Genomic DNA, 25,229 nt, shown 5'->3' on the forward strand with positions numbered 1-25,229 from the left:
TTCCTCCTCTACCCCACCCCACCCCCACTCCCCGCCCCATGCATGGCCATGAGGGCTTTTCCTTTCCAGTCACTGGCTGGTAAGTGATTCACATGAAAGCATGTAACCTAGTTATGGTCAGTGGGGTATGGGAAGTTTGCTGGGAGGCTTCTGGAAGGATTTCCTCACTCCTTAGAGTGTGCAGGAAAAGATGGGCTTTCCTGTGCACTCATGTCTGGATGTGACGCTTGGGACAGCGGCAGCTGCCATGCTACCAGCCTGGGGATGAAGCCACACCGAGGATGGTCAGGCAAGGAGTTGGAAAGAACCTAGGTCCTTGAAAACATGCTGAGTCTTTGAATCAACTAAGCCTGAACCTGACCTACCTTAGGACTTCTAGTTACGTAACAGAAGACATTTCTTTATTATTTAAGGCAGTTTGAATCAGGGTTCTAAAGTAGTTGGGAGCATCTGACCTGAGACAATGGTCTAGTTATCTCCCACCTTAAAAGAACCCCCTCCCTAGACCCACATGGCCCCTGCCCTAGCTCCTCACATGTCATTTCCGTTCCTTTTTATAGCAAGACTCATCAAGAGTCACTGTGCTTGCCCTTACCACTTCTTCACCTCCCATTCTTTTAAATGATTCCAATCAGGCACACACCCTTGCCATTCCACTGAAAAACTTTTTCGTTTTTGAGACCAAGTCTTGTTCTGTTGCCAAGGCTGGAGTGCAGTGATATAATCTCTGCTCACTGCAACCTCCGCCTCCCAGGTTCAAGCAATTCTCCTGCCTCAGCCTCCCAAGTAGCTGGGATTACAGGTGGCTGCCACCATGCCTCGCTAATTTTTGCATTTTTAGTAGAGACAGGGTCTCTCCATGTTGGCCAGGCTGGTCTCGAACTCCCGACCTCAAATGATCCACCTGCCTCGGCCTCCCAAAGTGCTAAAATTACAGGTGTGAGCCACCACACCCAAAAACTTCTGTGACAATCACCAACAATTTCCAAGCTGCCAAATCCACCAGCCTCTTCCCTGTCCTGCATACGCAGCCACTCATGGGCGTCTCACGGAGTTAACCCGCCCTGAGAGATTCTCTTCTCCCAGCCTCTGTAACACCTTGCTCCTCTGGTTTTCTGCCAGGCTCAGAGCTAAGATCTCTTTAATTCTTTGCTTACACTGTCCCTAGAACTCATACAGTCCTCAACAACTTAAGCGTAATAACTTGACTGGCCTTTGTCCCCGGTTCCTGGGAAAAAGCCTCTAAATCTTTGGGTTTCCCGAGTGACAGGGGTGTCTTTGTTATTCATGGTGGTCTCTTAGAGAGTTTAAGCTTAGGAGATGACAAAGGATGGGGCTGCCATGCCAAAAAGACCAAGCATGTGATTAAAGGGTTAGGATTTGAGGCCCAACCTCTGGGGAGGGAAAGGGGCTGGAGACTGAGCTGAACCTCATGGCTAATGAGTCAATCAATCATGCCTATATAAAGAAGCTCCAACAGGAACTCGGAACGCCACAGTTCAGTGAACTTCCCTGGTTGGCAATGCTCTGCATATTTTCACACATTGACATGCTGGGAGGGTGACACATCCTGACTCTACAGGGAGGGAACAATTGAAAATTCATGCTTAGGACCATCCCAGACCTTGCCTTATGGGTCTCCTTTTGGCTAGTTCTGATTTGAAACCTTTTGCTGTAATAAAACTATAATGATATATATAGCACTTTCCTGAGTTCTATGAGCCATTCTAGCAAATTATGAGGGGGTGATGGGAAACCCAGAATTTATAGCCAGCTGGTCAGAAGTGAGGGTGGCCTAGAACCCCCAAATTTATGCCTGGTATGTGAAGAGAGAACAGTCTTGTGGAGGCCTGAGCCCTCAACCTGTGAGGTTTGGCCAACTCCAGGTCGCTGATGTTGGAAGTCACTGCAACCTGTAACTCCCAAATCAGTCTACCCCCAAGCTCTCTCTTAAACTTCAGACTCCTATATTCACCTACTTCATCTGCTACTTGAGTGTCACCTCAAATTTTAATAGGTCCAAACTAGAACTCTTGACTCCAAACTAGAACCAGCAACACAGGTTCTCTTCCAGGGCTTGGCACTTGAGCAAACAGCACTACCGTTCACTCACTTCTGTAGGACCCAGACGCAGGAGTCATTCTTGATTCCGCAGCCCCCACACGCAACCCATGAGTGACACTCTCAAAGTGCATCTGAATCTGTCCTTTCTCTCCCTGTGCACTGCTGCTACCCCAGCTCTGACCACCTGCATCTCCCCACCTGGTCTGCATCAAACGCGTAAGCCTCAGACATGGCTCTGCACCCCACTCCAATCCATCCCTGAAACCTATAAAAATGTAAACCAGATCATGTCCGATTTCATACCCTTTATTAGTCTCTCTTTTTTTTTTTTTTTTTTTTTGAGACAGGGTCTCGCTCTGTTGCCTAGGCTGGAGTGCAGTGGCATGATGATCTCTGCTCACTGAAACCTCCGTCTGCTGGGTTCAAGGGATTCTCATGCCCCAGCCTCCCGAGCAGCTGGGATTACAGGTGCCCGCCATGACACCTGGCCTAGTCTCCTTTCTTATAAGAATAAAATCCAAACTCTAACTTGGCCCATAGGTCATACATGCTCAGGTGCCTCAGTCTACAGCTCCATCCTCCTCCCCAAAGCCTCCATGGCCTCTGCCCTCACTTCCCTCTTCTTGGTCTTCTCTTCCCCCCGCAGCCCCATGGCCGGCTCCTTCCCGCTGCCAAGGGCACACTCAGTCAGGCACCGCTTCCCCTTGGAGGTCTTTCCTGACCACTCTGCCCTTGCTCTGCCTCATGTCTGCACTCCTTCCTGTTCTCCCTGCCATTGTTTTCACAGCATTGCTGCACCCTGGCTTTACCTTGCCTGCTTGGTGGCCTGCTTATTCATCCTCTTTCCACAAAAGGTCTTTCTTTACTGCCAATTTTTTTTTCTTTTTTTTTTTTGAGACAGAGCCTCACTCTGCCACCCAGGCTGTAGTGCAGGGGTGCAATCTTGCTCACTGCAACCTCCGCCTCCCGGGTTCAAGCAATTCTTCTGCCTCAGCCTCCCAAGTAGCTGGGGTTACAGGCACCCACCACCACGCCTGGCTAGTTTTTTTTTTTTTTTGTATTTTTAGTAGAGATGGAGTTTCACTATGTTGGCCAGGCTGGTCTCAAACTCCTGACCTCAGGTGATCCACCTGCCTCGGCCTCCCAAAGTGCTGGATTACAGGCCTAAGCCACCACACCTGGCCCTTCACTGCCGATTCTAAGTGCTTACAATATTGTGTAACACATGGCAGGCACTAAGTAAATACCTGCTGAAAAAAATAGAAACTATGAAAGGTTGGAACCACTGTTTTAACCCAATGCAGTGAATAATGTGGGAATTTCAAGAGGGTGCTTTCATGTCATATTCTGTGGGTGTTGGCATCTGGGAATGGTGGCCCGGCTTCCGGATCCTGACCACCTCTCACTCCAGAAGCACCTGTTAGCCACTGGACTCCAGAGTCCTAGCTACGCTTCCTGCTTCAGTGGAGGCACTGATGCACATTAACTTTGGGCAAACTGAATCTTCTTCTTGTCTTACACTAACTGGCTGAGAGCAGTCTCAGTACACACTCATTAATAAATAAATTCAGGAGTCCCTTTTACAAGAATGTAATATCCAATTGGGTTGAGGTCTGCCTTTGAGTCAAACGGATACCAGTTCTTTCCCTCTTACATATCCCAGGGCTGGAGAAGGAAGTTGGCAGGGACAGGTATCCCGTGTCTGCACTGTGTTCTCTACCCCGACTCTTCTCCCCTCCATCCCCTTTCCAGAAGACTCTTCCCCATAATAGCATGTCTACCATCTGGCTGTCCCTGGCAACCACAGTATTAGGTTGGTTTTAAACCTCAAAGAAACCACAGATGAGATGCCAGTGTCAAATTCCAACACTGATGAATAGGAAGCAGGCTCACTTTGGGAGAAAGAACAGAGGTTCTGGTAAGAGGCTGTCGTGACTAGGAAGGCAAGAGAACCATTTCCAGATACTCCTATCTTCCAAATTCTGTGCATTTCCTCCCAAATGCTAGGGTTCAAAGGTGTCTCAAATATAAAATAACATAGGCTGGGCCTGGTGGCTCCTGCCTGTAATCCCAGAGCTTTGGGAGGCCCAGGTGGGAGGACTGCTTGAGGCCAGAAGTTCAGACCAGCGTGGGTAATATAGCAAGACCCTATCTCTACAAAACATTTTAAAAAATTAGTGAGGCACAGTGGTGCATGCCTGTAGTCCCAGCTATTTGGGAGGCTGAGGCAGGAGCATCACTTGAGCCCAGGAGATCGAGGCTGCAGTGAGCCATGATCACACCACTGCACTCCAGCCTGAGCAGTAGAGTGAGACCCTGTCTTTAAACAAACAAAAAAAAGGTAAAACAACATGAGGCAAATCATTCTATGATATCCAAACTTAAGTAGGAAAATGGTTGGGTCCTTTGCAAATCCTTGCAAATTCTCCATGGGCCTTCCTAGACTGCTTTCCCCACAGTACAGGTCCCCAAGAACAGGCTCCTCAAGGCCCACATGCTCCTAGCCAACTGGGAAGAATCAGAATATAGCATTGAGGGATAAAGAAGGGTTTGGGCAGAATTTGCTGGCCCCAGGTCACATGCACTAGTTCCTATGCCTTCAGGGCCAGAGCTAGCAATGGTAGCCTACAGCTGTGGAGGAAGCGGTGGAGCTGGATTTCTTCCGGTGCTCAGCACCAGTGTCCTGGCTTCCCCCATCTCATCCCACCAAGCCAGCCGTTATAAAGAGGATCGCTTTCAATTCTATTTGAAATAAGGACATACGTTGTTCCTATCTCGTTCCTGCCAATTCCTCCAGGCCCACACTGGCTCTTCTAGAACTAAGTTTGTCTTATAGAGAGTGTGATCTGCTCGCCTGAGTTTGAAATGGCTGTTCAGAACCAGAAACAACTCATGTCCTCCGCTCTTATGTGGAGTTTAAGCTCTTTCAAGATGTCAGCTGTGGGCACAGTGGCTCATGTCTGTAATCCCAGCACTTTGAGAGGCCAAGGCAGGAGGATCACCTGAGGTCAGGAGTTCGAGACCAGCCTGGCCAACATGGTGCAACCCCGTCTCTACTAAAAATACAAAAATTAGCCGGGCATAGTGGCGGGCGCCTGTAATCCCAGCTACCGAGGAGGCTGAGGTGGAAGAATTGCTTGAACCCGGTAGGCGGAGGTTGCAGTGAGCCGAGATCGCACCACTGTGCTCCAGCCTGGGCGACAGAGCGAGAGACTATCCCAAATAAATAAAAAAAAAAGATGTCAGGAATATGGACAGGGAACACACATTCAGCTATTCTGTTAACACTTCGACCAGCCAAAAGACACTAGGTCAGCCATGTTGAGGGCAAGAGGATGGTACTGGGTTTTAGCGAGGAATATTAGCCTGAGCTAAGAGTGTTCAATAATCCATAAACATACGCTTAGGGTCATAGCTCAATAAGCAGAGCTTCAGAAAGACCCAAGAGACCCAAGTCTGGTGAGACATTCGGTTCCATAGCTGTTGGGGAAAACAATCCTCGCTTTCTCTTTGAGCTTCAGTGTGTTCATCAGTGACTCCGGGATGGTAGCTCAGGGATGCCTGGGGTACTTCGGCTACTGTTGTTTGGCTTTTTTGAGACAGGATCTCGCTCTCTCCCAGGCTGGAGTCCAGTGGTGCAAGCATGGCTCACTGCAGCTATGACCTCCCAGGCTCAAGCGATCCTCTCACCTCAGCCTCCAGAGTAGCTGGGACCACAGGCATAAGTCACCACGCCTGGCTAATTTATTACTTTTTTTGTAGACTCTGTGGGTCTCACTATGTTGCCCAGGCTAGTTTCAAACTCCTGAGCTCAAGAGATCCTTCTGCCTCAGCCTCTCAAAGTGCTGGGATCTTGGGTATGAGCCGCCATGAGCAGCCTGGCTAGTGTCTTCCAGCATGTGAGCCACTTGCTGCTGTCGACTGCCTCAGGCACACTGGCTCAGCTCTCTCCCGGCCCCTCTCCCTTCCTCCCCTCCCTGCCATGAAGGGTTAAATTGTGCCCTCCCCCTCACCCTGCCAACTATGTTGAAGTCCTAACCCCCAGGACTTCAGAATGCGAGCTTATTTGGAAACAGGGTCATTGCAGATGTAGTTAGTTAAGATGAGGTCATACTAGAGTAGGGTGGCCCTGATCCAATATGACTGGTATCTTTATAAGATGGCACGTGAGGACAGACACAAGGGAACGCCATGTGACAAGAGAGGCTTGGAGCAACGCATCTACAAGCCACGGAGCGCCAGAGGTTGCCAGCACCCACCAGAAGCTGGGAGAGGCGAGGGGCCTACGGACTTCAGAGGGAGCAAGGCCCAGCCCACCCTTGATTTTGGACTTTCAACCTGTGGAACTGTGAGAGAATAAATTTCTATTGCTTAAGCTGCCCAGCCTGTGGTACCCTGTTATGACAGCCCCGGGGAACTAATACAATATCACACTCCAAAAAGAATGGGGGCGCTTTGGTGCAGAACTTTGAAAGGCTGCCATCAACAGAACATCGCCCTACGAGGGGTGAGCTGAGAAGAGCAGCAGCCTTCCTCCAGGCCTCAGCTGTACAGCTCCAGAGGAGAAACCCCGGGGCCCAGGTAGGCACTACTCACTAGGGCCAGAGTCTAATCCAAGCTCGCCGTCCATTGAGTCACGTGGTCCCCATGGGTATGGCTGCTCCTCCTGCTTGATCCATGACAAAATGTCATGTGCTGAGATGAGAGACTCTGTTGTCATGGAAAGAAGGCAGTCTTAGATTTTGTTCATTTCCACTCGGCCTCCCATCAAAGGTTTGAAAACCATCCCACGCGGCGGCTGCAGCCTGCAGGGCATGTTTTGGTATCGGTGTTGCATTTCCAGGCCATCATCCTTACCCTCGTAAGCCCCTTCCTAAAGGGACTCTCTCTGCTCACTGCATTTCAAGTTGGCCAGAAAGAGGCTTAGCCCAAGGTCTGTGCAGAGGCAGGGCCAGGATTAAAACTCAGACCTCCCAGCTCTACCGCTTAGCCCCAGAGGAACTCATGGGGCCAGGACAGGCCAGAAGAAAGCCCCAGATAATGGCCCACAGGGCCATAGCTAACAGGTATGACTTAGAAACCAGCGATGGCAGAGGCTGCAACCAGAGGTTCTGATAAGAACCACAGTGAAGCAGGAAGGCCCCGCTTTCCCTCTGCCCTGGGTCCCCTCAATTTCTGCTGTGAAGGTGACAAAGCACAAGGAATCCTAGATTCAACTTCTCATCCTCTCTCCCTGGGACGGTGGGTAGGATGAGACTTGTGTCCTAACTACCAGGCGATGACACTGGACTTAGCTCTGCAAACACACGGACACACACATAGGTCGTGGGCAGGTGGGGCTTCCATTGTTCTTTTATGCCTCCCTGAATGCCTAGACCCTCCCTACAAGTTTCTTGGGAAACTTCTAACTAGTATTCACTCAAGAGAAATTCCAGAAAATGTAAACAATTTTCTGACACAGAACTATATGCAGCTTTTAGATGCTTTTTGGTTGTTTTTATTGTTCAAAAATCAGTGCTGAATAGCTGGACGCGGTGGCTCATGCCCTTAATCCCAGCACTTTGGGAGGCTGAGGCGGGCAGATCATTTGAGGCCAGGAGTTCAAGACCAGCCTGACCAACATGGTGAAACCCCATCTCTACTAAAAATACAAAAAATGAGCCGGGTGTGGTGGCACATGCCTGTAATCTCAGCTACTCAGGAGGCTGAGGCAGGAGAATTGCTTAAACCCGGGAAACAGAGGTTGCGGTGAGCTGAGATCACACCACTGCACTCCAGCCTGAACGACAGAGCAAGACTCCATCTCAAAAAACAAAAAATCAGTGCTGAAGTAATTTTAGTATCGGTTGCATAGACACAATAAATTATTAATTTAATGATTCCTTTGGAAAAGCGCTGGTTGCCCTCAATATTCATTCTGGCCCTGTTCTCACCTGAATTGGGATCCGTGGGAATATCTCTGTCTGCCAAATCCTGCTGATCCCACACGCACTGATGCTCCTCCTGTTTAATCCGGGACAAGAGGTCCTGGGCAGAAATTGGGGAGTCTACTCTCGGGAACAAGAGCGGCAAAGGTGTTAGAAGATGAGAAATTGCCTGCAAGTTTGTGTTTTGAGTAAATCTCTGATTTCATGCAATTATCTATTTCCCCTAAACATCAGGTACAATTACGTAAGTCTCATTAACTAAAGGTTGAAGTCAACTTGGCCCCAGTTAACGGAGCTTTTGCTGCAAATAAGAGGATGCTGTAGGGGAGTGACACTACAGTCTCTAAGAAAGAGTCTTTCTGTGCTGCAGGAACTTAAATCTCCTTAGAATAAGGTTCCTATTGCTGGGCGCGGTGCCTCACGCCTTTAGTCCCAGCACTTTGGGAGGCCGAGGCAGGTGGATCACGGGGTCAGGAGATCAAGACCATCCTGGCTAACACGGTGAAACCCCGTCTCTACTAAAAATACAAAAAATTAGCCGGGCGTGGTGGTGGGCACCTGTAGTCCCAGCTACTCGGGAGGCTGAGGCAGGAGAATGGCGTGAACCCGGGAGGCGGAGCTTGCAGTGAGCCGAGATCGCGCCACTGCTCTCCAGCCTGGGTGACAGAGCGAGACTCTGTCTCTACAACAACAAAAAAAAATTTAAAAATTTTTAAAAAAAGAATACGGTTCCTATTCTGGTGCTGAGACCACCATGGAAAGAGGTATTTCCTCTGGAAAGATGACAACTTCCAGAAAGCCTTTTTTTAAAAAAATTATATATTGACAAATTATAGTTGTATATATTTATAGGCTATAAAGTAATGTTACGAGAAGCCTTTAAAGCTGTTGAATGGGATTTTTCTAAGATGTAAGAAAAAGACCCTAGGCCGGGCGCGGTGGCTCAAGCCTGTAATCCCAGCACTTTGGGAGGCCGAGATGGGCGGATCACGAGGTCAGGAGATCGAGACCATCCTGGCTAACACGGTGAAACCCTGTCTCTACTAAAAATACAAAAACTTAGCCGGGCGAGGTGGCGGGCGCCTGTAGTCCCAGCTACTCGGGAGGCTGAGGCAGGAGAATGGCGTGAACCCGGGAGGCAGAGCTTGCAGTGAGCTGAGATCTGGCCACTGCACTCCAGCCTGGGTGACAGAGCGAGACTCCGTCTCAAACAAAAAAAAAAAAAAAAAAAAAAGAAAAAGACCCTATATTTTCTTTCTTCTACAGAGTCTCAAACCTAATTTACCCTTATTGCCTTCTTATCTCTTAAAGATCTCCTTAAAGATCCTAATACTGTGATGCTTTCAAGGGTCATGCCTGATGACAAGTGAACAGGCTTTCCTCTACCCAGACACTGAGAGCACTTACCTATGGGTGTTAGGCTCTGACTAAGGGGGGAATGAGGTTTGTGGAGCTCTAACCTGCGAATAAGTAAAGGGCTACAGTATGTTAATATGTCTCATGATTGTTGATTTTATGTGTCAACTTGGCTTGGTCATGGTACCCAGAGATTTGGTCAAACATTATTTAGCTGTTTCTATGAAGGTATTTCTTTAGATGAGATTTGAAATGTAAGTCAGCAGACTTGAGTCAAGCAGATTGCCCTCTATGATGTGGGCGGGCCTCATCAACCAGCTGAAGGCCTAAGGAAAACGCAGACCTCCCCCAAGGAAGAGGCAATTCTCCCTGCAGGCTCGAGCAGCCACATCAGCGCTTCCCTGGGTCTCTAACCTGCTGGCCTGCCCCGTAAATTTTGGACTTGCCAGCCTCCACAATCACAAGCCAATTCCTTAAAATAAAATAAATCTCTTTTCCACACACACCCTTACGGGTCCTGTTTCTCTGGAGAACTCTGATTGATACATACATCTGCTCTAACAGAGTTCTCACCTACGACAGAGTCCAGCTGCAATGCCAGCTAAGAGGAGGTCCCTCACAGGACCGCAGGTATGTGGGTGCCTGGCACAGAGGCAGCAGCCCATAAACACTTGTTTAAAACAATGAAAGGCCTTCCTGGTCAGGGAACAACAGGTCTTCCTGACCTGCCTGTTCCCCCACCCATGAAGCCTTACACTTAGTACTTCTGCCAGGATATTGTTTCTAAAGGGGAAGATGGAATCGTTAAAAACAGATAATATGAGGAAGAGAGGAAACAGAACACGCTGAGCCCAGGTGTACCAGCAAATTGTCAATGCTGTTTGCCACGTCTGTGTCCCCTGGAGGAATCCTGGCTCAGCCCAGCCCTGGATGCACAGCCCTTCCATTTCGAGCTCAGCCCTCTGGCCTGGCACACACGACAGCTAATTCTGGGGGCTGGCAGACCATGCTAACCCTGTCCCCTCCCCTCTCTGGCGTGGACGGCTGCTTGGCTCGCTCACCAGTAATGGATTCCGTGGGGATGGCTCTTTCCTCCAGGCCCCGCTGACCCCGGACACATAGGGCATCCTCACGCTTCACCTGGGAAGACGCATCCTGCGCAGGCACCAGGGGCTCTGCTCCTGGGGACAGAGAATGACATTGCTTTGTGTCTTTTTTTCTGCGTGCTGGTCACCAGGACATTTTGGGCTCAGAAGCATGGCTGACAGCACTTGCCAGGGGAGAAGACAGGGGTCTTGGGTTCCTGTCGGAGCCATGGGGGACCCTGAGAAGCAGAAGGTCTCAGGAGCAGAGGGAATCAACATTCAAGAAAAAGGGCTAGGCAAGCAGCAAAACGAGGGGTGATGAGGCTGAAGAGAGAATTCAGAAATACCCTAGAGCTACGTAACTGGCTGGGTCCTAATCAGGACTGGGCCACAAGTTGGACCTTTCTGTGGGAGTCATTTGTCCTTGTTTGTCACCCCAATCAGAAAGAGCTGGCTAGGCTGAGGCCAGATGCACACACACTGTATATATATGATTTGTAAGAAGCCGGGCTGGGCAAAAAGGCACAACTAAGCTCTATTGTTGGACAACCTCCTTATAGAGTCAGTCGCACTGTCATCAACAGGTTCTTGGAAACAGTGAGTTCAAGTGAAATGACACAGCAGATCCTCGAATAACGTCACTTCCTCCCATGGTGTTTAGTTATAACATTGATGAGAAAGAAAAATTGGTTGTGTTATATGTCATTTTAAAGCCACAGTTTCTGAGACCCTATCAGTGACATTAAGTGAGGACTCGCTGTGCATAAAAGACAATGACACAGCCTCTACATAGAAGCCCAGCATGAAACAAACAGGGCCTTTTCTTCTGATGGCGCCCCCTGTGCAAGAGGAGGCTCAGGCACCAGGAAAGAGAGAAGACAAAGAATCTGAAGACTAGGATCCTGGCTTCAACTCTGCACCAACTCAGCGGATGAGTCATTTAGCCTCTCTGGGTTCCGGTCTACCTTTTTCATCTACAAAAGGGACACAGTGATCCCTGTTCTATCTCATGCTCAGTGGTGGTTTGATAACCAACTGAAACTGTTGAGATTACAGTGCTTCAAATGTAAAAAGCTACCTCATAAGAATAGGTGCTGTTACTACCACTGCTGACCTCAAACTTCTGCAGTGCTTGATGAAGACAGGGAAGGAGTCATTTAGAGGAAATGTCCAGGACAGGCAAATCCATAGACATGGACAGTCGATTAGTGGTTCCCAGGGGCTGGGGGTAAAAGGGAGCAGGGAGGGACTGCTTGTGGGTGTGAGGTTCCAGTGATTCTCCTGCCTCAGCCTCCCAAGTAGCTGGAATTACAGGTGCACGCCACTGCACTCGGCTAATTTTTTGTATTTTTTTAGTAGGGACGGGGTTTCTCTTTGTTGGCCAGGATGGTCTTGAACTCCTGACCTCAGCTAATCCGCCCGCCTCGACCTCCCAAAGTGCTAGGATTACAGGCGTGAGCCACTGTGCCCTGCCAGGTGCAGGGTTTCTTATGGTAGAAATGTTCTGGAATTCGATAATGATTTTGGTTGCATGACTTTGTGAGCCACGGAATTGCAGTCTTTAAAACAGTAAATTTTATGGTCTGTAAATCACATCTCAATAAAAAGGAAAGATTGGGAATGGGAGGAGGGGAGAGAGTGACCTTGAGAGCTGCCTTCTAAGGTGAGTTTCAGGAAAACGTTCTCCACTTAAAAACAAGGGAGGACACGGCCGGGCGCGGTGGCTCACGCCTGTAATCCTAGCATTTTGGGAGGCTGAGGCGGGTGGATCATTTGAGGTCAGGAGTTCAAGACCAGCCTGGCCAACATGGCGAAACCCCGTCTCTACTAAAAATACAAAAATTAGCTGGGCATGGTGGCGTATGCCTGTAGTCCCAGCTACTCAGGAGGCTGAGGTTGCAGTGAGCTGAGATTGCACCACTGCATTCTAGCCTGACCCACAGAGTGAGACTCCGTCTCAAAGAAACAAAAAACAAAAAACAAAAAAACAAGAGAGGACAGAGGGCCCAGACTGGCAAAAGTTCCTCCAATGAAGTAGAGAACACAGTTTGAGCTCCAGATTTCACCTAGTCCAACAATGCTCAGAAAAGCTGGCCCTGAGGAAGGATTTCCAAGGCAGAGGCAGGCCTAGAACCCTAGGCCTTCCACCCCAGCAAGAGCTCATCAAGTGTGATGTGTTCAACAGGCCCAATTTCCTCAGGCTTAAGATTCCTTCTTGAGTGAGTCAAGTGCCTTGCAGGGCAAGCCTGCAGGTAAGCCGCGTGTGTTGGCCGAAGAATGAGGTGATGACGCTGCACATTAGGCTGAGCAATAAGCGACGGGTCGGGCCGGGGCAAAACCCCGCATGTGCCGCAGACTCCTTTTTCTCTCCTCTGTCAGCGTCTCTGAGCCCAGGCCTGGGGCCTCTCTCTGTAGTTCCACGTCAGGCCCGGGCAGTAGCGTAAGCCTAAGCCCTTCCTCATCACTCCACCAAGCTTACCTGTGAGTCCAGAGCTATGCGGCTTTAACAAACCAAACGGCAAATATCCAGGGTGCTATTCTGAGTCCTGAGATCTCTTCCTGTATGTGATCGCCAAATTTCCACTGTGGCTGAATTGGCCCCTGAGAGCCACCCAAGAGCCTCGCCCCATGGTGCATACACAGTGGTGCAGGCTGCCGGCTGTCCTCTCTTGCCCTTCCCTGGACCCTGCACTCTTCTGCTGCCATCACCTGCATCAGGATCCATTGAGATTTCTCTCTCTTCAGGGTGGCGCTGCTCCCACACACAAGGCTCTTCCCTGGGCTCAGGCTGGGTCGGAGCATCTGGCTTCGGGACTGGGCCCTCGGCGTCTGGAAGTGAGAAGGAGGGAGGGAAAGAGTGAGTGAAGTTGACTAACGCATCCAGCAAGGGGACAGGAGAACTCTCTGCTACCCCATCTCCCCCTCTCCACCTGGGTGTCCCTCTTTGGCAGCAGTTATGCGAGTTAGGCAGGTAATCTCTTATGAAGAACCTTGAAAACGAGTCGATAGATTCCCAAATTTCTACTGCAGGAAGAGCTGGCCTCTGAAAGCCAACATGAGACCAGCTATGGCTCACCCCGGACTGCTGGGATGTGGGGCGTGGTGAGGTGTGAATGGCGCTGTTTTACTGTAATCCAGCGTGGTGGTGGTGTAACGTTGAGTTCTATGGTAATGGGCCCTGTTACTGGGTTTTAAATTTTTATCCTATTGTAAACTGTTCTATTTTACTAGCATTATAAGCAAATGGTCTCCTGAGTTTCCATTACATAAAAACATGAAACAACCTGCCTAGGCGGTGCTAACGTGGACGAATAAGCATTTCACAACCCTCTGCAGAGATGGCTCACCAAAGAGGAGAGAAGGCGTCCTTACCCAGGGACATGAGGGTTTTGTAGTTCTCCTTCACAAGGTTGTTATAAAGCTCCTTCTGCCATTCATCCAAGTTCTTCCACTCGTCCTCGGAGAAGTACACAGCAATGTCGACAAAAGTCACTGGAACCTGAGCCAACAAGCGGTTAATCTAGCGCCTCCTGCCTGCTCCTCCCCACCACCTCCCCATTCCTGCGGGCCACAGGACCCACTCCCCACCAAAGCCTGGCCTTTGCTCTCCGTGGTTCCCCAGTCCCCAACATCCATCTCAGTGGAGTCAGTCTTCTCTGTCCCAGACCTTCTCATGCTTTCAGTAACACAGATGGTCAACCCTGCCTTTTTAGAAATAGCATTTAGCTACATCTATTGTTATTTCACTTTTAGGTCAACTGGATACCTGAGGGTAAAGAGCGGTCAATATGCTTCTTTTGGTATTCAGGGTGACAGAGGGGTGGCAGGTTCTCAGAGTGGGTATCCATGAGCCAAGTAGAGTAAAACCTGGTTACCAAACCTGTATTTCAGGTCAGGTCACCTCTGTGTACACAGTTACCTCTTTGTCAGCAAAGCATGTAAAATCTGAGGCCTGTGCTAAGGTTCAGAACCTTGGTCCACTTCGTTCACTACTCTATCTTGATCATCCAGGAGCATACAGTAGGGAATCAATAAATACTTGAGTGTGCTGCACAGTGGGTGCCAATACCAGGAAGCTCCACTGCAGCCCGAGTCATCGCGTGGTGTCAGTCACTTGTCAGACTGATGACAAGTATGTTCGGATCTGTTACAGAAAGCTGATTTCAGTTTGCAATCACTCACTTCGGCCACTCACCAGCACGACCTCAGCTTGGACCGATTGTCCAAAATCGTTTCACTTCCATGACTTTGATAACTGAACTTCCTTCTCTGGACACATAGCCTTCCCTGTTACCACTTTCACATTCAGACTGAACCAGCCTTTCAGTCTGAAATCTAACCCCTCGATCCTCCCCCCATCCCGTGATTACAGTCCATTCGTCTACATATCTCATTTACAGGGCCAAAACTGGCCTGTATGGCACCTTGGGGTGAGTTAGAAAAAGACACCAAAGTCAACAGCACAGCTACTGCTACTCAGCGTGGTGAGTGGGCAGCACCTTTATGTAAGTTAGAAATGTCAGCCCTTTTACCAGGTGCTTGTAACTCTGAGAATGCCACGTGTAGGTGTGATGTCTACACCTCAGTGCCATGCTCCATCCCTATGGACTGACAACTTACTGTCCATCTTTACAATCAGAACTAGAACCTTTAACTCCTGGACCTTCCACCAGATGCAGGAAAAGCCCCAACCTGGGAAAATTAATACAGATCCCTTTCTTCATTTTATATTTATTTATTTATTTATTGAGAAGGAGTCTTACTATCGCCCAGACTGGAGTGCAATGACATGGTATCACTGCAACCTCTGCTTCCCGAGCTCAAGTGATTCTCCTGTCTCAGCCTCCCGAGTAGCTGGGATTATAGGCACTTGCCACTACGCCCGGCTAATTTTTGTATTTTTAATAGAGACGGGGTTTCACCATACTGGCCAGGCTGGTCTCGAACTCCTGAGCTTGTGATCTGCCTGCCTCAGCCTTTCAAAATGCTGGGATTACAAGCATGAGCCACTGTACCGGCTTCTTCGTTTTATTTTTTTATTTTTACTTACTTATTTAATTAATTTATTTATTTTTTGAGACGGAGTCTCGCTCCGTCTCCAGGCTGGAGTGCAGTGGCACGATCTCAGCTCACTGCAAACTCCACCTCCCAGTTTCAAGCGATTCCCCTGCCTCAGCCTCCCCAGTAGCTGAGATTACAGGCACGCACCACCACACCGGGCTAATTTTTTTTTTTTTTTTTGTATTTTAGTAGAGACGGGGTTTCACCATGTTAGCCAGGATGGTCTTGATCTCCTGACCTCATAATCTGCCTGCCTTGGCCTCCCGAAGTGTTGGGATTACAGGTGTGAGCCACTGCACCCAGTCCCCTTTCTTCATTTTAATTCTCTGTTACTAGAACTCCACAGAAGACATCCACCACCAATTCATACTGCTGTCTCATGGTTGCTTCAGAAGCTTCTTGTTTGTCTCTTGCTGACACCTTGCTATGTTCCCCGGGAGGCTTGTTTCAAACATTTCATTCTCCTAGACCTTTAAGTGACCTCCCACATCTGTCTGTCTTTGATCTCAGGTAGGCGCCGGCAGGCTCCTTCCTTGCCCCTCTCCTTGCCAATCCAAGGCCACCAGCATGTGCCCTTCACCTCTTCCTCCACCTCCTGCCTGTGAAGCTTAATCCAAATAATCCTTCTCATCGACATCATCAGTTTCTCCCTCTCCACTGGCTCCGTCCCTTCAGGGTCATTCCAACCTCAGAAAAAACTTCCCGCAAAATGCTGCTCGCTCAGGTCACTCTGCCCTCTCCGTTCACTGGGAACTTCCCAAGAGACACATTCTGTTTTTCCCTCTTTACCATCTACGCATTCTTCACCCCCTTAGACTCTGTCTGCCTCTGTTCCCTCCCTTCTCTGAAGCCACACTCTGGAAGATCACCAGCGACCTTCTGTTGAAATTCTCAACATTTTTGACCTCTTTGAAAGGTCAGATCGTCTTTCTAGAATTTTGTCCTGCTTGGTTCCTGTAACTATGTTGCCTCCCGTCCATCTGGCACATGTCTTCTTTACTTTTTCCTTCCTCCCCCAAGACCACGTGCCTCCCCCAAACAGCTAAGTGAGTGAGCCACGCTGGAATCAGGCCCTTCAGCCCCAGTCAAACCTTCAGATAACTGCTGCCCCATTCAACAGCTTGACCGTAAGCTCATGGGACTCTGAGCCAGAACCACTCACCTACGCTGCTCCCCAGTTCCTGACCCACAGAAATGGTGAGATGATAAATAATTATTTTTTTAGGCTGCGCTGCTATGTTTTGGGGTAATCTGTTATACAGCAACAGGTAACTAACACAACAATCTATACACAGTGTCGTCCCACAAATAAAGTTAATTAATCCTCACAACTCCATGAAGTAAGCATATTATCATCTTCATTTTATTGACAATAACCCTGAAACTCAGAGAAACCAGCTGGGAATTTACTGAATTGTTTATATTTCACTTCCTTCAAAAGAGGAATTGAGGAGGCTCAGAAACAACAAAAAACACTTTTGACCAATGACAGGAAAATCAGTACAAGCAGGCCTCATGCAGTGGCTCAAGCCTATAATCCCAACATTTTAGGAAGCCAAGGCAGGAGGACAGCTTGAGCCCAGAAGTTCAAGACCAGCCTCAGCAACATAGCAAGACCCTGTCACTACAAAGAATAAAAGTAAATAAAAAACTTAACTGGGTGTGGTGGCATGTGCCTGTAGTCCTAATTAATTGAGAGACTGAGGTGGAAGGATTGCTTGAGCCCAGGAGTTCAAAGTTACATGAACTATGATTGTATAACTGTACTCCAGCCTGGATGACAATGTGAGACCGTACCAGAAAAATAAAAAGCAAAACCAGTATGTGGGGAAGTCAGGATTTAAACGCAAGTCCTTTGATTCCAGACCCCAAAACCATTTCATTATTCTGTAAGAGCCCTTGTCAAGTCAAGTCTACTCTAATGCCCAATCCAACGCACAGAACACATCACAGTGCCACACAAGGCTATGCGCTGAGACACACAGTACAGACAAAAGAAAAGGGCAGTGTGTACGTAGATGCTGATTGTGCTAGACAAGCGACGTATGCAAAACCATACTGAAAACCAGCCTCTGTGGCTGCAGTGCCAGGAAATGTTTTGCAGAGGAACCAGAGCCACTATTACAACTCAGTTCTGTGAAGCCTCAATGAGTAACGTCAGACAACTCCTCTGGCAAAGTCACTGGGTTGGTTGCCTCAGCAGACACGGAGACATACAAGACCCGGTCCCTGCCAGGAAGCTGTGAGCTCTCCAGCTGGAGAGAGGCACTCCACAAACATTTTTTGCATACCAGCCTAAGCCAGGTACCATTCCAGGCACAGGGATACAGCAGGCAACCGAGCAGAATTTACACTCTGGTTGGGGAAAACCAACCAAGAAGACAAAAAAAGGAATATTATGCTGAAGAATAATATCTTAAGGCCAGGTGCAGTGGTTCACGCCTGTAATCCCAGCACTTTGGGAGGCTGAGGAGGATGGATCACTTGAGGTCAGGGGTTCGAGACCAGCCTGGACAACATGGTGAAACCCTGTCTCTACTAAAAAATACAAAAATTAGCCAGGTCTGGTGGCACGTGCCTGTAATCCCAGCTACTTGGGAGACTGAGGCAGGAGAATCGCTTGAACCCGGGAGGCAGAAGTTGCAGTGAGCCAAGACTGCGCCACTGCACTCTAGCCTGGGCGACAGAGCAAGACTCTGTCTCAAAAAAAAAAAAAGAAGAAGAAGAATATCTTAAATATTTAAGATGTCAATGGCAAAAGTGCTTTGGAGAAAATTCGAGTAAGGGCAGAGAGAAGAGCGTGCTGAGGGGACGTAGTTCTTTTATATAGGATGGTTGTGGAAGGGCCCGCTGATCAAGTGGCACCTGAGCAGACCCTGATGGAAGAGGAGGTGAGGACAGCCATGCAGATATTCAGGGCAGGAGCTTCTCAGCAGAGTCCCTGAGCTGGGGGCGCACGTGGTGTGCTGGCAGAACAGCACAGATGGGAGGGGGCAGGAGGGAGTGGATGGAAAGGTCAGAGAGGCAGGGAGAGCGTGGGCCGTAAACAGACATGCGCTTTTATTCTAATCAGATGGGAAGCCATTTGGGAGGTGATTTTTGTTTTTTTTGAGACAGATTCTTACTTTGTCACCCAGGCTGGAGTGCAGTGGTAAGATCTCAGCTCACTGCAGCCTCTGCCTCCCAGGTTCAAGCAATTCTTCTGCCTCAGCCTCCTGAGTAGCTGGAATGACAGGCGCCTGCCACCACGCCCAGCAAATTTTTGTATTTTTTAGTAGAGGTGGGGTTTCATCATGTTGGCTGGGCTGGTCTTGAACTCCTGACCTCACATGAGCCACCTGCCTCGGCCTTCCAAAGTGCTGGATTACGGGCGTGAGCCAAAACCGTGCCCGGCCATTTGGGAGGTTTAAGCAGAGGTGTGAGGTGACTGCTTCACATTTTCAAAGGATCGCTCTGGCTGCTATGTTAAGATAGACTGTATGGGTTGGGGGGACAAGGATGAAGACAATGAGACCCACCAGGAGGCCATGGCAAAAATCAGATGAAAGACCTTGGGGCCTGGGACCAGACGATGGCGACGGGAGTGGAGTGGTGAGGAGTGGCCAGGTTGCGGATATATTCTGAAGAAAACTCAGGGTATTTACTAATAGACTGGAAGCAGGGTGTGAGAAAGACAGGAGACAAGTATGACTCCAAGGATTTGGCCTGAGCACTTGAAAGGATGGAACCATCCGTCATCAACGGAGATGAGGACAACTGCAGGTAGAATAGGTCCCAGGCAGGTGGCCCACAGTTCACTTTGGACATGTTAAATCTAAGACTTACTGACATTCAAATGAATTAACAGGTAGGAATGTGAATCTGGCATTCCAGAAAGAAAGCTGGGCAACATATAGAAAGAAAGGGGGCAGGGGAGAGAAAGCATCTGTTTGGGAGGTGACAGCATACAGATTGCTTTTAATCCTGTGAAACTAGCTGGGCGCGGTGGCTGACGCCTGTAATCTCAGCACTTTGGGAGGCCGAGGCAGGTGGATCACCTGAGGTCAGGAGTTCAAGACCTGCCTGGCCAACATGGTGAAACCCCATCTCCACTAAAAATACAAAAAATTAGCCCGGCATGGTGGCAGGTGCCTATAATCCCACCTACTAGGGAGGCTGAGGCAGGAGAATCACTTGAACCCCGGAGGCGGAGGTTGCAGTGAGCCGAGATCATGCCACTGCACTCCAGTCTGGGTGACAGAGTAGGACTGTGTCTCAAACATAAATAAATAAATAAATAAATAATAAAGACTGTGAGACGGGATGCAGTCATGAGGGAGGAGAGTGAATAAAGAGCAAAAGGCCAAGACAGAGGTCTGGCCCACTCCATGCATTAGAAAGCTGGCCAAAGGAGGCAAAATTGGCAAATAGTGAGACAGAGCAGCTGGTGAGGTAGGAAAAGAATCAACAGAGAGAGGTGTCCCAGAAGCCACAGCAAGGGGTTTCAAGGAGAGACTGGTCACCTACACACAATGCTGCTGATGGGGCAGGGAGGATGAAGACTGAGAAGTGACCACTGGCTGTAACACCACAGACATCATTAGTGTGCAAAAGCCTGATCAGAGTGCATTCCAGAAAGATCCAGTTACCAATCAACTGGAATACTGAGAATAGAGGAACATGTGAAACGAGACCACAGGGGACGCAATCAATGGAATCCAGACAATGAGATGCAAAACAGGACAGATGGCCCAATTCCTTCCAGATAAACTGAAAGGAAAAATAATAGATGGAAGAGATGCCTGCAGATTAAAAAAGACTTAAGAGACATCTCAAACATAATGTGTGGACATTACTTGAATCCTAATTCAAACTAAAAAAAAAAATTTTTTTTAATTGAAACAACTGAAAATCTAATCACTGACTAGATAGTGATCTAGGCTGAAGCTTTTACTATGGTGGTGGTGGTAATAACATTGAGGTTATCACTTAAAAAAAAAAAGGGTCCTTACTTTTTGAGCTAATACTGACGTATTTGCAAAGGAAATGATTGATGTCTGGGGTTTGCTTCAAAATAAAATGCGAGTGGGGAAGTGGGCAGGGATTTAGAGGAAACAAGACTGGCCAAGAGTTGGCAGCTAATGAAGCTGGAAGTTGGGTACATGGGGACCCATTATACTATTCTATCTACTTTTATTTGAATATTCTATAATAAAGAGAAGCGGAAAAGGGAAGGAAGGAGAGAAAATGGGGAAGAAAGAATTGGAGATAACAAGTATAGACAATTCTTTCAAGGGATTCTGCTCTAAAGAGGAGTGGAGAAATGAGGCACCAATGCAGGTAGATGCAGGGCCCAGGGAGGTTTTCTGTAAAAGATGGAGAGCAGGACAGAACAGTCACATGCTGGTGGGAACAGCCCAGCAGAGAGGGGAGAGCTGATGACTCAGAGGAGAAAGGAGAGAGACGCCGGGGTGACCTCCTGGGTGGGCAGGGGACGTCAAGCCACAGGAACAAGGGAAAGCAGAGCCTGTGGCCACCGAGCAGCAGACGGAAGAACAAGCTGGCTGAATGTGGACGCCTCTTCTGAGTGACCGTTCTCTCAGTGAAAAGAAAAGCAGTGTTGAGGATCCGGGAGGAAAGCAGGAGAGGGAATGGAATAAGAAACAGAGTGTGCGTTCTGAACTTTAAGAAGGGCCCCCCTGAGGTCAGTGACCATGACTTGAAAGCAATTCCAGGCAGCCTGGTTTGAGGTGCAACTCCAGCCACATTCCGGTGAGCATATACCAAGGCAGCCAATGACACATGGTCACTGGTAGGTGTCAAGCGGGAAAACCCAGGAGTGAAGAGCTGCAGGAACTTGCAATCAGACAACTCAGAGGAGTCCAGGAACAGCAAGAGCAAACACTCCCAGACAGAAATGCAGACTATGGGGAATGAATGGAGTGAGCCTTGCTGGGGTAGAATGTTCAAGACCAGGTTGTTTCAGTGGAAACTGGCTTTAAGAACATTGAAATTGGAAAACAGGGAGCCAGAGAAGTTTATGAGAAGGGCTGACAAAATGAAACCAAGGATTTTATTCACCTGTGCTGTTCCTCACCTCCATCCCTGCCCTGGGGACCACCACATACCTTGGGGGCCTCCCCCTTGCTGCCCGGGGGCAGCCGCAGGACCCAGAAGTTCCTGTTGCGCAGCAGGTTCTCCAAGTTCTCCAGCCGCCTCTGCAGCAGCCCGTACTCCTGCAGCAGGGTCCCCAGCACGGCCCACTTGCTCTCCATGTGGTTCCCAAATTCCACGGCCGTCTTTTCGCAGTCAGCCAGCTTCTTCTCGGCTGTCCCCGTGCGCCCCTCCAGGTTCAGCAGCTGGCTGGCCTGGGCATCCACCTTCCTCTCCACAGCCTGAATGGCAGCCACCACAGTCCAGAGTGAGATCTCTGCTGTGGGCAACTGGGGCTCTCGCATCATGCGGTCGGGGAAGACAGGTGCCCTATCTGGAAAGGGTGGGAACTGAAAAGGCATCGGCCGCCGGGCGTCCATGTCCCATTCTTGAGCCTGTATGCGGAGGGAGAAAGTGACAACCCAGGATGAGACCTTGTGTGAGTGGGGGAAGTCAGCTGGGAACACGGGTCAACTAATCAAATGCTACATGTTGTCTTTCTTCTGCCAAGCCCCCGTAATTCAGGATACACTAATTCTCCCAGCAATAGATATCCACCCACCCACCCACCCAACTCACCACTCTCCCATTTCCTGCCTAGTTGAGTCAGGCTGGTCACTAGTTCACCCACATTGACCCTTAGCAAGTTAAGGCTGTGACCCCTGCCTAAAATGTCACAGGCCACTTTCTCTGAATAGACCAACTGATTTCTTCAAGAGCTAGGCTTAATGACGAACTTCGTATTTGCCTAGTGTTTTATGTTTCCAAGAACTTTGATGTAAGTTATCTGACGCTAATCTTCCCAGCAATCTCTCAGCAGGTTAGGGCAAGAATGATGATCTCTGCCTTAAAGATGATGAAACTGAAGCACAAGGAGGCAGCTGGTCACTCCGCAGCACCTCCCTGCACTGCCAGCTGGGGCAGCTCTAGGTGCTGCAGGTAACAAAAAACACATTCCTGGCCAGGCGTAGTGGCTCACACCTTCCCAGCACTTTGGGAGGCCAAGGCAGGCAGCTCACTTGAGGTCAGGAGTTCAAGACCAGCCTGGCCAACATAGCGAAACCCTGTCTCTACTAAAAACACAAAAATTAGCCGGGCGTGGTGGTGGGCTCCTGTAATCCCAGCTATTCGGGAGGCTGAGGCAGGAGAATCGCTTGAACCTGGGAAGTGGAGGTTGCAGTGAGCCAAGATGGTGCCACTGCACTGCAGCCTGGGTAACAGAGCAAGACTCCCAATCGGAACAAACAAACGAACAACCAAAAAACCCACCAGATTCCTACCAGGGCTGTGGTCAAGGGAAAGACCGGAGAGCCTAAGCTAGGGCAGAAAAGCAGCTTCCCCCCTCCATATACAACTATTGTTTCATAAATATTTTCCAAATTGAAAATAGGTTCACTAAAAAAGGTCACTCATTAAAGGTGAAGAGGCGATGTCCCTCACACCCAAGAGGACCAAGAGAAAGAAAAACTCCTCTGGGACCCCTCCTTGCTTCCTGGGGAAGGGGTGCCCCATGGCCTGGGGACTCCCCCTTTTATCTTCCAGCACAGAGCCCTCACCCCAGAAGGGTAGACTAATTGGTGCAGTTGAGGGCTGAGACCTATGGCTAAGAGGGGCCGGTTGCGGCTGGTGACAGTTCACTGGTCATCTGGGACCTGGTGTCAGACTCAGGGCTCACTGGACCGCATGGGCTGGCAGCCGACTCTCCTTCACACCTGGGACAGGAGGAGGTGTCATTTTCTGTCCTCCTGATGGCTGCTGAAGAGGCCCTCAGGCTAGGAAAAGGGGAGGCCTGCTGCTTGGGGCAATCTGGGCAGACCAGCCCCCCTCTCTGACTCAGAGCAGCCCCAGCTTCCTGAGACCTGCTCTGGGACAGGGCAGAGTGGAGAGCAGGGCCCTAGGATTGCCAGGCGCTGCTGAGTAAGAGGTGCTGGTATTTCCATCAAAAGCACCCATTCCTCCATCACGGAGGCTCCACTCCGCCCTAGCCCACAGAAGGGGACAGAGTCCACAGTAGAAGTTAAGAAAGTCCCGGGGCCCAGTTTAGTTTTCTCAGGTTTGAAGCCCTAACTCTGAAAATGATCAAACACAGCACAGCAGCTCCTGGCTCCCTCGTTAGCACCCGGCTCTGCTCACCCGGTGGTGAGCAGAGGCGCCCCTGAGGAGCCCAGCCCCAGGGTCGGCCCAGAGACTCTTCCCTGAAGAAGCTCTCAGGCCTCTCTGAGATCCACCTCCCCTGGTTTTATACCCAATTCTGGAGCACTGGTTCTGCCCACGGAGATCATCGATGAAGCCTGAAGAAATGCCTGGTGCTACTCTCACCCGGCAAAGACCCTGAGCTCTGCGACGAGGCAAGGGTTCGGGAGTCTTAAAAGCTGCCCAGGCCATTCCAACATGCGGCCAAGTTTGTCAACCGCAGGAAAGACCCCAAAGTCACCTCTCCATGGCCCCTTCCCTGGATCACAGCTGGTGCAGGGGAAGAGTGAATTACTCATTACACTTGGTGAAAGGTGGTAATCAAACATTTTTAAAATCTCTCCGTCAGACTGGCCACCGTGTAAACACCAACGAGGCATTCACTCCAGCGGCCGGGCGGAAGCACTGCCCTCGAAGCCCTCCGCCGGCCGGGCGCAAAGGGAGCCCCGAGCCGGGGCTCAGCCACCGGGTCAGAGCTCCGCCAGGTCCCGGAAAGGACTGTCCCGGCCCCCGCCCCGCGGGGCCTCCGCACTCGGGCCCGGCGATCGCTGCTCCGCGCCGCGCGGGCCAGGCCTGCCGCTCCGGGCCTGCGTCGGGCCCGCTCCGCCCTGCCCGCCGCGCAGCCCGGCCGTGCCCCGCCCGCCTCGGGCCTCGTCTGGGCGCGGGAGCTGGGAGGGCGCCGCAAGGCTCCCGGAGGACGGCGCGGCCCGGTCCCGCGGCCCAGCCCGCGCCCCGCCCCCACGGCAGCGCGGCCATGGCGCCGGCGGGGCTCTCCCACCTGCATGGGCGGCATTCCCTCGGCCATTTCCCCGCGCAACGCCGGCTCCTGATGGCAGACCTCCTCCGGGGGCAGAGCCTGGGCCCAGCTCCAGCTCCCGCTGTCCAGCCCCAGGCCCTGGATGCCCAGCTGCTGAGGCTGCGGCCGTGTTGACACAAACTGCATCCTGGGAGTGCTGTTCCCCGCTCGGGCCGGCCAGGGAGAAGAAGAACGTTTTCCAGGCGCCTTCCCCCTCTCCGGGGCCGGACAGCTCCATCTACAGCCCGTAGGAGCAAACAGTCCCCTTCGGCGGCGCTCCCCGCCCCTCCGCAGCCCGCGCGCCAGCCAATGGCCTCGGAGCTCCTGCCCGCCTGCGGGGACCGGCCGGGGCCACTCCCGGGCTGGGGCCGCCGCCGCCCCAAAGCTGAGAGGCGGCGGCCTGGTCCAGGGGTCAGGCCCCCTCAGTCAGGGATGGCCGACCTTAAAGACCCAAACTGTGCGAGGACCTGGACTCTGGGCTTGATTACTGTTAATTCTGCAAATGTATTGGGCATCCTGGGAAAAAATAGTGCCTGACCCTTTAGAAAATTTTGCAAGAGTAATTCTGTCTTCAGACACTTTCTTCTGGCCGTCTGCCTTCCCTCACTCCTTTGC

At 50.4% G+C, this 25,229-nt stretch overlaps 1 protein-coding gene across 1 annotated transcript in view; it reads right to left on the reverse strand.

Moving 5' to 3' along the window:
• The window catches only part of LOC101004874 (zinc finger protein 282), a 30,587-nt gene extending 5,678 nt beyond the window's left edge, over window positions 1–24,909 (reverse strand). Inside the window, exons 1-7 of the mRNA XM_003896820.5 lie at window positions 24,597–24,909; window positions 21,601–22,020; window positions 13,805–13,931; window positions 13,142–13,261; window positions 10,409–10,528; window positions 7,998–8,111; window positions 6,661–6,774 (exon numbers count right to left, since the gene is read on the reverse strand). Coding sequence (XP_003896869.1) covers window positions 6,661–6,774; window positions 7,998–8,111; window positions 10,409–10,528; window positions 13,142–13,261; window positions 13,805–13,931; window positions 21,601–22,020; window positions 24,597–24,761 — 1,180 coding nt within the window. The 5' untranslated portion in view covers window positions 24,762–24,909. The remainder of the gene's footprint in view (window positions 1–6,660; window positions 6,775–7,997; window positions 8,112–10,408; window positions 10,529–13,141; window positions 13,262–13,804; window positions 13,932–21,600; window positions 22,021–24,596) is intronic.
• Window positions 24,910–25,229: the final 320 nt, after the last annotated feature.

The sequence above is a fragment of the Papio anubis genome, chromosome 4 (assembly GCF_008728515.1).
Source record: "Papio anubis isolate 15944 chromosome 4, Panubis1.0, whole genome shotgun sequence".
Taxonomy (NCBI): Eukaryota; Metazoa; Chordata; class Mammalia; order Primates; family Cercopithecidae; genus Papio; species Papio anubis.